Source organism: Euphorbia lathyris, chromosome 2, assembly GCF_963576675.1.
Source record: "Euphorbia lathyris chromosome 2, ddEupLath1.1, whole genome shotgun sequence".
NCBI classification, from domain to species: domain Eukaryota; kingdom Viridiplantae; phylum Streptophyta; class Magnoliopsida; order Malpighiales; family Euphorbiaceae; genus Euphorbia; species Euphorbia lathyris.
The window spans coordinates 134,763,466-134,775,111 of NC_088911.1; the positions used below are offsets into that span (position 1 = coordinate 134,763,466).

General features: G+C 33.4%; 1 protein-coding gene across 1 annotated transcript; it reads left to right on the forward strand.

The window, feature by feature from the left end:
- Nucleotides 1–8,162: 8,162 nt before the first annotated feature.
- Nucleotides 8,163–9,026, forward strand: LOC136216948 (major allergen Pru ar 1-like). The gene is made up of 2 exons (XM_066003494.1): nt 8,163–8,419; nt 8,527–9,026. Exons 1-2 carry the CDS (start codon nt 8,239–8,241, stop codon nt 8,823–8,825), a joined length of 480 nt encoding a protein of 159 aa, XP_065859566.1. The 5' UTR covers nt 8,163–8,238; the 3' UTR covers nt 8,826–9,026.
- The last annotated feature ends 2,620 nt before the right edge of the window (nt 9,027–11,646 follow it).

An 11,646-nucleotide genomic window follows, 5' to 3' on the forward strand; every position in this document is an offset into this window, starting at 1 on the left:
TGTACGAAATTGTTCCAAATCAGTGTACCATTTTGTTCCGACATAATACTTATATTGTTCCAACAGAATAAATCAGCGTACCAATTTTTCTAATAAAATAGTTATATTATTCCAGTATAATACTTATATTGTTCCAACATAATAAATCAGTTTATCAATTGTTCCAAATGAGTTTACCAAAAATTCCGGTGAGTTTAATCCGGGTGGGCGTTTTTCGACGAGAAAAATGTACCCCAAAAATTCTCAAAAAATATAAAATAATATTCTAAGAAACTTTAATTATTAGGTCGAAGCGGGATTTGTTACAGTTTAGTCCCAATAAAACGTTTCCTTAATTTTATCTATTTTACATGCTTCAACAATTTGTTGGATCAAAACCGTAAGGAATCTCGCTTTGAGCGAAGAATTAAAGTTTCTTAAAATGATGTTTTACATGTTTTGAAATTTTTTGATAATTTTCTGAACACATTTTTTATCCTACTTACATTGTTCCGACAGTGTACGAAATTGTTCCAAATCAGTGTACCATTTGTTCCAACATAATACTTATATTGTTCCAACTGAATAAATCAACATACCAATTTTTTCAATAAAATAGTTATATTATTCCAGTAAACCACTTAAACAAAAATATACAAAAATTAAATATTATGAGTTTTCGGTTATTCGGTCGGTAACCGAACCAACCCGAAATTTTTTGGTTAAATAAAATTCGGTTACCAATCTTATTATTTGGTTCGGTTTGGTTATAAAAATAGCACAAACTTCGGTTCGGTTAACTGAAAGTTCGGTTCTCTTAGTAACTGAACCGAACCGATGCTCAACCCTTAGTGTTTAGGGGGCGTTTGTTTCGGGGGTTTTAGGAAAGGGTAAGGGAAAGATGAGGTTTCATTCCTTTTGTTGGTGTTTGTTTGATCAATTCAATCATTCCCTTACCATCTTTTAGTTTTGGGTTTACATCTAACTCCTTTAATCTCATTTCTCCCAACCCCCTAAGGTCCATTCCCTTTCCCCCTCTCACTACTCTGAACATCTACACTCTTTATAAAATTTCATTTTAGTCTATATTTTGTTTTTTATTTTTATTTTGGTTCATTTATTTATTTATTTTAATTTTTTAATCCTTGAATTAATTTCACTTCTGATCCTCATACTTATATATTATTTATTTATTTATCCTCATACTTATATATTATTTGTTTATTTATTCTCAAAAAATATTTTTGACTAATTTTAAGTTTTATTTTCATCCTTATATTTTTTTATTTATATTTTTTTATTAATATACTAATCTCACTTTTGATCCTTATACTTATTTGTTTTGACTTTTTTGTCCTAAAAATAATTTTGACAAATATTTTTCTTTTATCATATTATTCAGTTTTGGTGTTCATTTTTAATTATTTTAAAATAATTATTTTCTTTTTAAAATAAGATATTTATGCATTTTCTTTGATTTATTTTATTTCAGTTTCTTCAATTTCATCATCTTTTGATTTTAATGGTTGAATAAATTGATTTTCATTCTTATATTTATATGTGATTAGTTTATTAATATAGACACATGTATGTATGGAAATTATTGTTAAAAACACAACTCTAGTTTATTACCTCATTTGAACCAAACAGCTATAAAGGGATCATTGGGTGTATCATTCCCTTTGTGGAACTGAAACAAGCAGAGAATGGAGTTTAGGGTCGTTCCATTCTCCTTGTTTTCTTTTCTTGATTCCATTATGTTACCCTTGTGTGAACCAAACGTTCCCTTAATATTGAAACAATAAGCATTAGATATAAATAAATATAGGGTCAAAAAGCTGATGGTTGACTTTCTTTCGAGGAAGGAAGAGCTGATGGTTGACTTTCTTTCGTTACCGGAGAAAAGATTATGGTGTAACCTATGGTTACTTAGATCTAAACTTTAACGATATTTTTAATCTTTACCTTATGATTTTAAATAAATCTAAATATGTAATGACTGGCAATGTGAACAATGTGTCTTCTATGCTTACTTTGTTTTTTCTACCATTAGATGAGTTTATTTTGTCAAAGTTCATCACCATCTAATGGTGGAAAAAACAAAGTAAGACTTTATTAAAAACAAAGTAATAGCATAGCCTAACCGTGTGAACAATATTGTGGAATTTAATTTTATCTTAATTAGAATACCATCTAACCTTATCATAATTAATTAAATTCATTCTATCTCAGTTATTATAGATCGAGAATTTTATCCTCATCCATTCAGGTATACACCAATTGCCAATTATAATTATAACATTTCTATTTAAGGATTAATTTAAAAACAAAAACTACTTGGTTACAATGATTTGGAGATGAAGAACAATGATTTTTTTTTTTAATCAAAGTGAGGAATGTGCTTATTGCCATTTATAAAATTAATGATTTTTTGGTTGATATTATCAATTTGACAGTTAATAATCTCAGAATAATAAAATTTAAGAATTTGATAATATTGTAAGCAATTTTATTTTTATAACTTTTTAGTTGGGTTAAATGTACCATTGTTCACTGAACTTACATGTTTATTTTAAAATGGTCACTCAACTTCAATTTGCCTCAATAAAATCACTCAACTTTAAGTTTTATCTCAATTAGGTCACTCCGTCAACTTCAATGGTTAAAGGGCATCGAAATAATGATATAAATGACATGTCAACTATGGGCCTCCAATTAAAATAAGTTAAAAGGCATTGAAATGAAACGTGTCAGCCACGTGTCGGTTATTTTTATGAAAAAAAATCTAAATTTTGTTTTTCTTTTTTCATAAAAATAACCGACACATGATAGACAAGTGGCGCATATGTGGATGTTACATTTCGTTTCGATCACGGATCTACGTTGACTCATGTTTACGTATCATCCATGTCATTATTTTGATGTCTTTTAACCAGTGAAATCTGCGAAGTGACATAATTGAGACAAAAGTCAAAGTTGAATGATTTTATTGAGATAAATTGAAATTAAGTGACAATTTTGAGACAACAATGTAAGTTCAGTAACTCATGATGCATTGAACTTTTTTTTAGTTTTGAAGTTATTTAAATGTTATCAGGTAAAATAAGAAAAAGTTAATGTTTAGATAAAAACAGGTAATATTTTAAGAACCTTTAATTATTTATTTATTTTTTTTTTTAGAATGCCAACATTTCATTAGATAACAAAAAGAGTACAATGATAACATGAAAATGATAAGGAATAAAACCTTATATAAGTATAGGCTATGTCTAATACATAATCCACAACAACAACAACAACAACAACAAAGCCTTAGTCTCGAAATGATTCGGGGTCGGCTAACATGAACCATCATATAAAACCGTGAAAATCAAGTCGTGTCAGCGACACAGATTCGCTCCCTCCACTCCGTCCTATCCACTACCATATTTTCCTCAATTCCCAATAAACTCATATCACTCTCGATCACCCTCCTCCAAGTTTGCTTAGGTCTTCCCCTACCCCTCACCACTACATCCCTTTGCCACTCTTCGGTTCTCCTAACCGGCGCATCAAGCCCTCTACGTCTCACATGGCCAAACCACCTTAGTCGGTTTTCTCTCATTTTATTCTCAATAGATGTGACCCCTACTTTTGTCCTAATTATTTCATTATGCACCCGGTCCTTTCTCGTGTGACCACACATCCATCTCAACATACGCATCTCCGCCACCGACATCTTATGGATGTGGCAGTGTTTCACTGCCCAACACTCCGTACCATATAACAATGCTGGTCTAATTGCCGTCCGGTAGAATTTTCCCTTCAATCTATTAGGCATCCCGGGATCACAAAGAAAACCCGTAGCACTCTTCCACTTCGACCAACCAGCTTTAATCCTATGAGCAACATCTCCATCTACTTCTCCATCCGTTTGGATAATAGATCCTAAATACCGGAAGCAATTCGAGGCCTGAACAACTCTCCCATCTAGGATGATTGTCCCTGCCTCCCTACTCCTACGGCCGCTAAACTTACACTCCAAATATTCTGTCTTACTTCGACTCAACTTAAAGCCTCTAGATTCTAGAGTTTGCCTCCATAGTTCCAACTTCATCTCCACTCCTTCTTTCGTCTCCTCAACCAACACAATATCATCTGCAAACAGCATGCACCATGGTATACCATCTTGAAGTGAACTTGTTAGTTCATCCATAACGATGGCAAAAAGAAATGGGCTTAGTGCGGAACCTTGATGCACTCCGATCGTAATAGGAAACTCTTCAGTCTTCCCAACACTAGTACGTACACTCGTGCATACTCCCTCATACATGTCTTTTATGATGTCAATATATTTCCGCGAAATGCCTTTCCTTATCAAGGCCCACCAAAGTACTTCCCTTGGTACCTTATCATATGCTTTCTCCAAGTCAATGAAAACCATATGCAAGTCTTTCTTCTTATTTCGATAGTGCTCCATTAATTGTCTCATTAGATGGATGGCTTCCATAGTTGATCTTCCCGGCATAAAGCCAAACTGGTTTTCCGAGATCTTCACCGTCCTCCTTAGCCTTTGTTCAATCACTCGCTCCCAAAGTTTCATAGTGTGACTCATTAATTTGATTCCCCGATAGTTGGCACAATCTTGGACATCGCCTTTGTTCTTATACAAAGGGATTAAGGTACTTTTCCTCCATTCTGATGGCATCTTATTGTTTCTCCAAATTTTGTTGAAGAACGTCGTCAACCATTCGATTCCTCTTTCTCCCAAACATCTCCAAATCTCAATAGGGATGCCATCAGGTCCTACTGCTTTCTTCAACTTCATCTTACTTAATGCCATTTTGACTTCACCCTTTTGAATTCTCCGCAGGCATTCATGATTTATCATATCGTGATGGATACTTATATCTCCAACATCTTGTTGGCGATCTCCATTAAATAAGTCATCAAAATAGGACCTCCATCGTTCCTTGATATCCTTATCTCCAACTAGGACTTTCTGGTCCACATCCTTCACACATTTAACTTTTCCGAGATCTCGCGTCTTCCTATCTCTCATCCGAGCAATTCTATATATGTCTCTTTCCCCTTCTTTCGTATCCAATCTTGTATACAGATCCCGATTCACCTTTGCTCTAGCATCTCGTATGACCTTCTTTACTTCCCTTTTAGCCTCTTTGTATTTTTCATAGTTCTCGTCACTCCTACATTTCCCCAATAGTTTATAGGATTCTCTCTTACTCTTTACTGCTTGTCGTACTTCTTCTGTCCACCAAGATGTGTCCTTACCCGGTGGCATGCTACCTTTAGATTCCCCTAGAACTTCCTTCGCTACTTCCCTTATACTATGCTCCATCTTATTCCATATCGAATCTATATCTGAATCCATATTGCAAGTCCAAATATCTTTTTTGGTCATCTCATCCACAAATTTTTGTTGATTCTCCCCTTGCAATTTCCACCACTTAATCTTAGTCTCTATTTGAGGTGTTTGTTTTCTTATACATTTCCTACTTCGAAAATCTAGCACCACTACTCTATGTTGGGTTGTCGTACTCTCACCAGGGATCACCTTACAATCAATATAACTCTTTCTCCAAGCACTCCTTACTAAGAAGAAGTCAATTTGGCTCGCATTACCGCCACTCCGATAAGTCACTAAGTGGGATGTTCTCTTCATAAACCATATGTTCATGATACTCAAGTCATAGGCTGATGCGAATTCCAAAATATCATTTCCTGCTTCATTCTTATCTCCAAAACCATACCCTCCATGAACACTCTCAAACCCATCTCGCCTAGAACCCACGTGTCCATTGAGATCACCCCCTAGTACCATTTTTTCATCCCTAGGAACCTGTTGCACCACTTCCTCTAAGTCATCCCAAAAAGCTTGTCTTATAGACACATCTAATCCTATTTGTGGCGCATATGCACTAATGACATTCACAACCTCATCCCCTATCACTAGCTTAACACTCATAATTCTATCGCTCTTCCTAGACACCGCTACTACCTCATCAATATACTCCCTATCAATAAGAATACCTACTCCATTTCTACCCTTATCCTTTCCTGAGTACCAAAGCTTATAACCCCAAGGAGCTATCTCTCTAGCCTTAGCTCCAACCCACTTGGTTTCTTGTAGGCATAATATATTTATTCTCCTCCTCTTCATAACATCTACAATTTCAGCTAATCTTCCTGTCAAAGAACCTATGTTCCATGTCCCAAAGCGTAACCTACTACCCTTACCCCTACCCCTACCATTACCGTGGACTAGCTTATTTACCCGCAACCCTTGCATATTTGACACCACCCCCGGGTCCTGGGGTGGCGCGCCGCTTCGGGGCGACGACCTAGCAACCCTTGCACATTTATCACTACACCCGGGTCTAGGAAGTGCAGCGCGTCGCTGAGTAGGGAACGCCCCAACGGTATTTATATTATGGTTCATGTCATAAGATGTGACTAAGTTTTACGCTGACCGCCACAAACCTACCGCAACCCTCCTCCTTTGTCCGGGCTTGGGACCGGCTGTAAAGGCCACCAAGTGACCCTCACAGGCGGAGTTTAATACATAATCCACAACGGCAAGAAATAAACTACAAAGAGTAAAAAAAGCCATTAAAGGTACCACTAATACAAACAACAAATGGAACATATATTGTCCGTCATTCCAAATTCGCCGAGAAGCAACTATAGTCCTGATTTCTTCATTTAACCCATTCGAAATTTTGGATCTGAATCCTTTCTTTTAAGATTTGACTTATTTTATTTTATTGTTTTATTTTTGTATTAATTATTTCATACTTTATATTTAACTATAGCTTATGAAAGTTTCCAATCTCATTCAATTCCTGCAGGCCATGTTTCCCTGGATTGACTGGAATTAAAATATCTTATCATATGTTAATTAGTACTAAGATATATTTAATTATCCTATCTATATCCAAAAAAATAATCTATCTACAAACATTATTGACTAATTATACTAATATATAAATTTCCTTTTATTTTGTAATTATTTTTTCTTTTCAAAATTACTTTTATTAAATGACCGGACGGCTCTAGCGGGGCGTCTGGTATTCTATTGGGATAGGGATAAGGATAAATGGTTGGAATAAGGATAAAAATATGATAGTCGAGAATTATTATTCAATGTTTGGTACGTGAGATAGGGATAGAGATAAAATAATACATTTTACTATTTTAATCTTATTTAAACTACATAACATTAATTTGAGGGGTAAGATGGACTTTTCCATCCTATTAAAATCGCAGGAGCTTATCCCACCTCCTTGTACCACCCACCTCTTGGGTATAGGATTTGAGGGATAAGACTTATATTCCGCTCTTATCTCCCTAATCTATCTCTAAAACAAACATGGGATAACTCGTCTTAGTTTTTTTTATCCCTATCCCCGTGTCTTTATCCCCTCCAACAAACACCCCGTAATATTTTAAAGGTCTTAGGATTATATTTTAATTTCTTTTATAAATTTAAATTTAATAAATATAAAATTTAATTAATTTTTAATTGGAAGAACAAGAATTAAATAAAGATAAAAACAGTTTGAGATAATGACTCGAACCCTCGACTGTTTAGTCCAAGAGGCTCTGATATCATATCATGGAACCATTTTAACCAACAGCTCAAACTGATAGTTAAAACCTAATCATATATCTTATATTTATGTCTGACAAACCCCCGACACGCAAATGCCCATTGGACTTGCAGCGTGCACAACACAGGCCTATCACATATTTGTTTTTAATTCCACCAATTAATGAAGTTGTCACGACTCGAACCGGTTCTGATACCATGTCATGAAACCGTTTTAACTAACGGCTCAAGCTAATAGTTAAAGTTCACTTCATATTAAATGGGGCTACTAAAAATCGAACCCTAATTAACTTGATCAAAGTGACTCTGATATCATATCATAAAACCATTTTAACTAAAATCTCAAATTGATAGTTAATACGACGGTGCAGTAATTTAACTACACCACAATATTCTATTGTGAACACCCCTAAAATTTTAGTCATGAATGCATCACTTATTATCCTATGTCGAGTCATGAAGGGGTTCATATCTAGAAGACATTTTAATTATACTATAATAAAACATTCAACCGTTGCCTTCTTTGACCCCTTATGATCATCCTGTTCTATAAATACTTCCCTTCAATCTTTGCATTTCCAAAACTTTCATAAATCCCCCTTCATCAATTCCTTCATCTTAATCAAGTTTTTCTTTTTCCTAATTCAAAAATGGGTGTCTTGACTATTGAGAGGGAAATTACCACTTCAGTCCCTCCGAGTACTATGTTTAAGATTTTCGTCCTTGAAAACCATATTTATCTTCCTAAGATTGTTCCCCACTTCAGTGTTGAAATCCTTGAAGGAAATGGAGGTCCTGGCACCATCAAGAAAACTACCTTCGGTGCTGAAGGTAAATTACTTAATTGATTACTACATTAATTAATATAATTAGTCATTTTCTCCATTAATTAAATTTGTTGCATTAAAAGGTCATTAATTAATATATATATGATGCAGGTAGTGAATTCAAGTATATTAAGACAAAGATAGAAGCAACAGACAAAGAAAACTTCAGCCACAGCTACAGTGTTATTGAAGCAGATCCAAAGACAGAAAAGCTTGCAAAAATAACAATGGAGATGAAAATGGAAGCTTCTCCTAATGGAGGATCCATTATCAAGACCTGCAGTAAGTACTACCCAAAAGAAAACTGTGAGGTAGATGAAGACAAAATCAAGGAAAAAGCAGAGAAAGCTATGGGATTATACAAGGCTGTTGAAGCTTACATCTTGGCCAATCCTGATGTTTGCAACTAAATTTGGGATTAAGCATATAGATGTGTGTGATGCTTTTTTTCTTTTCTTTTCTTTAGATTTCAGGCAAAAGATTATTTTTTCCTGAAAATAAAAGTTTTTATATTGTTTTGTGCTGCATTATTTTTAATTTAATACTGTTGGCTTGTATTTACACTATGTTCTTATCAAATTATAATAAACAGAATTTTGGTTTGAAATAAATTGTGGATGTATTTCCTCATTATTATTGTATATTTATATATATATAAAAACTGAAGATAAAGATTTTGAATTTGAATTTTGTACACAATATATATGTAGGAATTCCGTCCGGATTAAAGTCGGGTTCGGGTGAATTGGTAATTGAATTGGTAATTAGATTCAGATACTTATTTAATTAAGAAATTAAATAAATAAGAATCCTAACTAATTAATTGATTAATCTAATCAAGAAGTCCAATAATTATTTAACTAGAATTAATTAACGGTACAATTCGTATGGATAAGGAAGTCTAGCCTATAAATAGTTAAGTTAAGCATACAGACCACATACAATTGATTCAGAGAAAAATTACTCTCTCTCTTCCTCTTCCTATATTCAGGCGGCACCCTCTCTCTCATTCTCTATGAGACTTGGTATCTTCTGGGATGATAAAGACACAACTCTTTCAGTATCCTCTAAGGATAACCGATAACGCATAATCTAAGAACATCAAAGAAGCATTACCATGTCATGACAAAATTAAAATGGAAAAAGAGATGTCTTGAATTACGTCTAGGAACTACTCCATCTTTCTAAAGGAGAAATTAACTATTTGTAATATATTTTATTTTATTTTATTTTAGAATAGGAAGACATTGTTTTCATATTAAGCTTTATTAGGATATCTAAAATAAATTCTGATGGAGTTATTTTCCTTAAGTAATTCTCAAATTAGAGAGTATGATTTTTTTTATGTGGAGAAAAACCATGTTAGATTGATTTTTAGCTAGCTATCTTCTTCATCCTGTGTTTTTCTTCCTCTCCATAGTAAATTAATTCCTATTTTCTTATAGGAGCTAATGAAGTTATTGTAAAGCATTAGCTTCGTTCTCACCGCATCAAAAGATATATTGTGAAATTTTTTATGAATGGATCTCAAAGTGTCTCCCTATTCAATTTAGTGGATTCTTGGAAAACATACGAGACATGTTAACACTTTGATTGCTTAAATTAATATCACTCTCAGAATAATGTTCTGCTTTCACAGTAGGTGTTCTATTTTCATTGGTGAATCAGGATGTTTTAACACAGTAGGTGTTCTATTTTCATTGGTGAATCAGGATGTTTTAACAGAAATTCTCCACACCTTTTTCCTTTCTAAAATTACACATCCCGTAAGCATTGATCCGACTCTTTATTCGGATCAGGACCCCAGGTCAACATGGATTCGGAGCATCCCGTAAAGGACTTTGTCCAAACGTGCAATGTCGCACTTTTAGAGATTCTTCTAGCTATTTTTTAGTTCTCTCTAAAGTCTCATAGATTTTCTTCAGAACGTTAGGTCAGAAATCTCAACTGACGAACATTGTTATCCGTATATCCGGTGGGCACGAGATAATATTCAATTATCACTGCATATGATAATATAAATGGCGGTCATATTGAGAGTCTTCATGTTTTGACAAAAAAAAAAAAAGGAGAGATCTTTGAATTTTATTATTCTTCGGAATTAAGCTTTCAATTTTATTATACCTCCTAACTAGACCTTGTATTTGAATTATCATATAAAAAGTCTCCACTCTCATTCAATTCCAGCAGCCAGCGCTAAAACTAAAAAACCTTATCATGTTATACAATATATATTATTTATCCCAGCTATGTATTTCCAGAATATCTTGACTAATTAATAATAGATTATTATGGATTTTTTTTCTTTTAATTAAATTTTCGAGTAGGCCAATTTTTTATTTATTCCAAATTGCCAAGACGCATAAAAGGTACCCAAAATTGAGTCATGCAAAATTGAAATTTCTCCTCTATACTTTCAGATTGTAGATAAGTCATATATGTACAAATGTGTATTTTCATGTAAAATAATTTCTTTCTTGGATAAAAATTATAGGATAGATTGCTCCTATATATCCAATATGAATTAGATATAATTTTTTTTTTCTGCTTCTCTATTCCCCATTTGGAATTTTTTTATTTATTATTTATATTCACTGAAATTAAATTTATATTAAAATATAATATAAAAATAATTATAATATTTTAGTAAAATACAAATGATTTGTATAAACTTTTAATTAGTAATATAATAAAAAAATTTAAATATAAAAATTAATATATATATATATATATATATATATATATATATATAAGGAAAACTTTAGAGGGATTAAGATCAGGATTGCTAGAGAGAAAGTTAGAGGGGGCTTTAACCCTCACTCCGCCAAGGGGCCGCCATGGCTGGAACCCCTGCAGCCATGGCGGCAGAAGTCTTCTTCTTCTTTTCTCCAAAAGTGGTGGAAAGGGTGAAATTGCCCTTTCCACCTCTTTATTTTTTTTAAAACCCTTAATTCCAAAACGATAAGACATAATCTTCTTATTCTTCGTTGCTGTAAAAGTAGTTGAAATGGCAAAATTGCCCTTTCCACCTCTTTATCTTTTTTAAAACCCTTAATTCCAAAACGACATCGTTTTGAAATTAAGGGTTTAAAAATATAAAGAGGTGGAAAGGGCGAAATTGCCCTTCCTTTCCACCTCTTTATTATTTTGGGACCCAACATTACTTTCTTTCTTTTCTCATAAACATTCTTTTCCCATTTTTAGGCACCAAGAAAATGAGTGATTTACGCA

Excerpts from the sequence above, each read along its gene's own strand:
- LOC136216948 (XM_066003494.1), top strand. The coding sequence starts at position 8,239 with ATGGGTGTCTTGACTATTGAGAGGGAAATTACCACTTCAGTCCCTCCG. Across the intron at positions 8,420-8,526 it reads AACTACCTTCGGTGCTGAAG|GTAGTGAATTCAAGTATATT; the intron begins GTAAATTACTTA and ends TATATGATGCAG.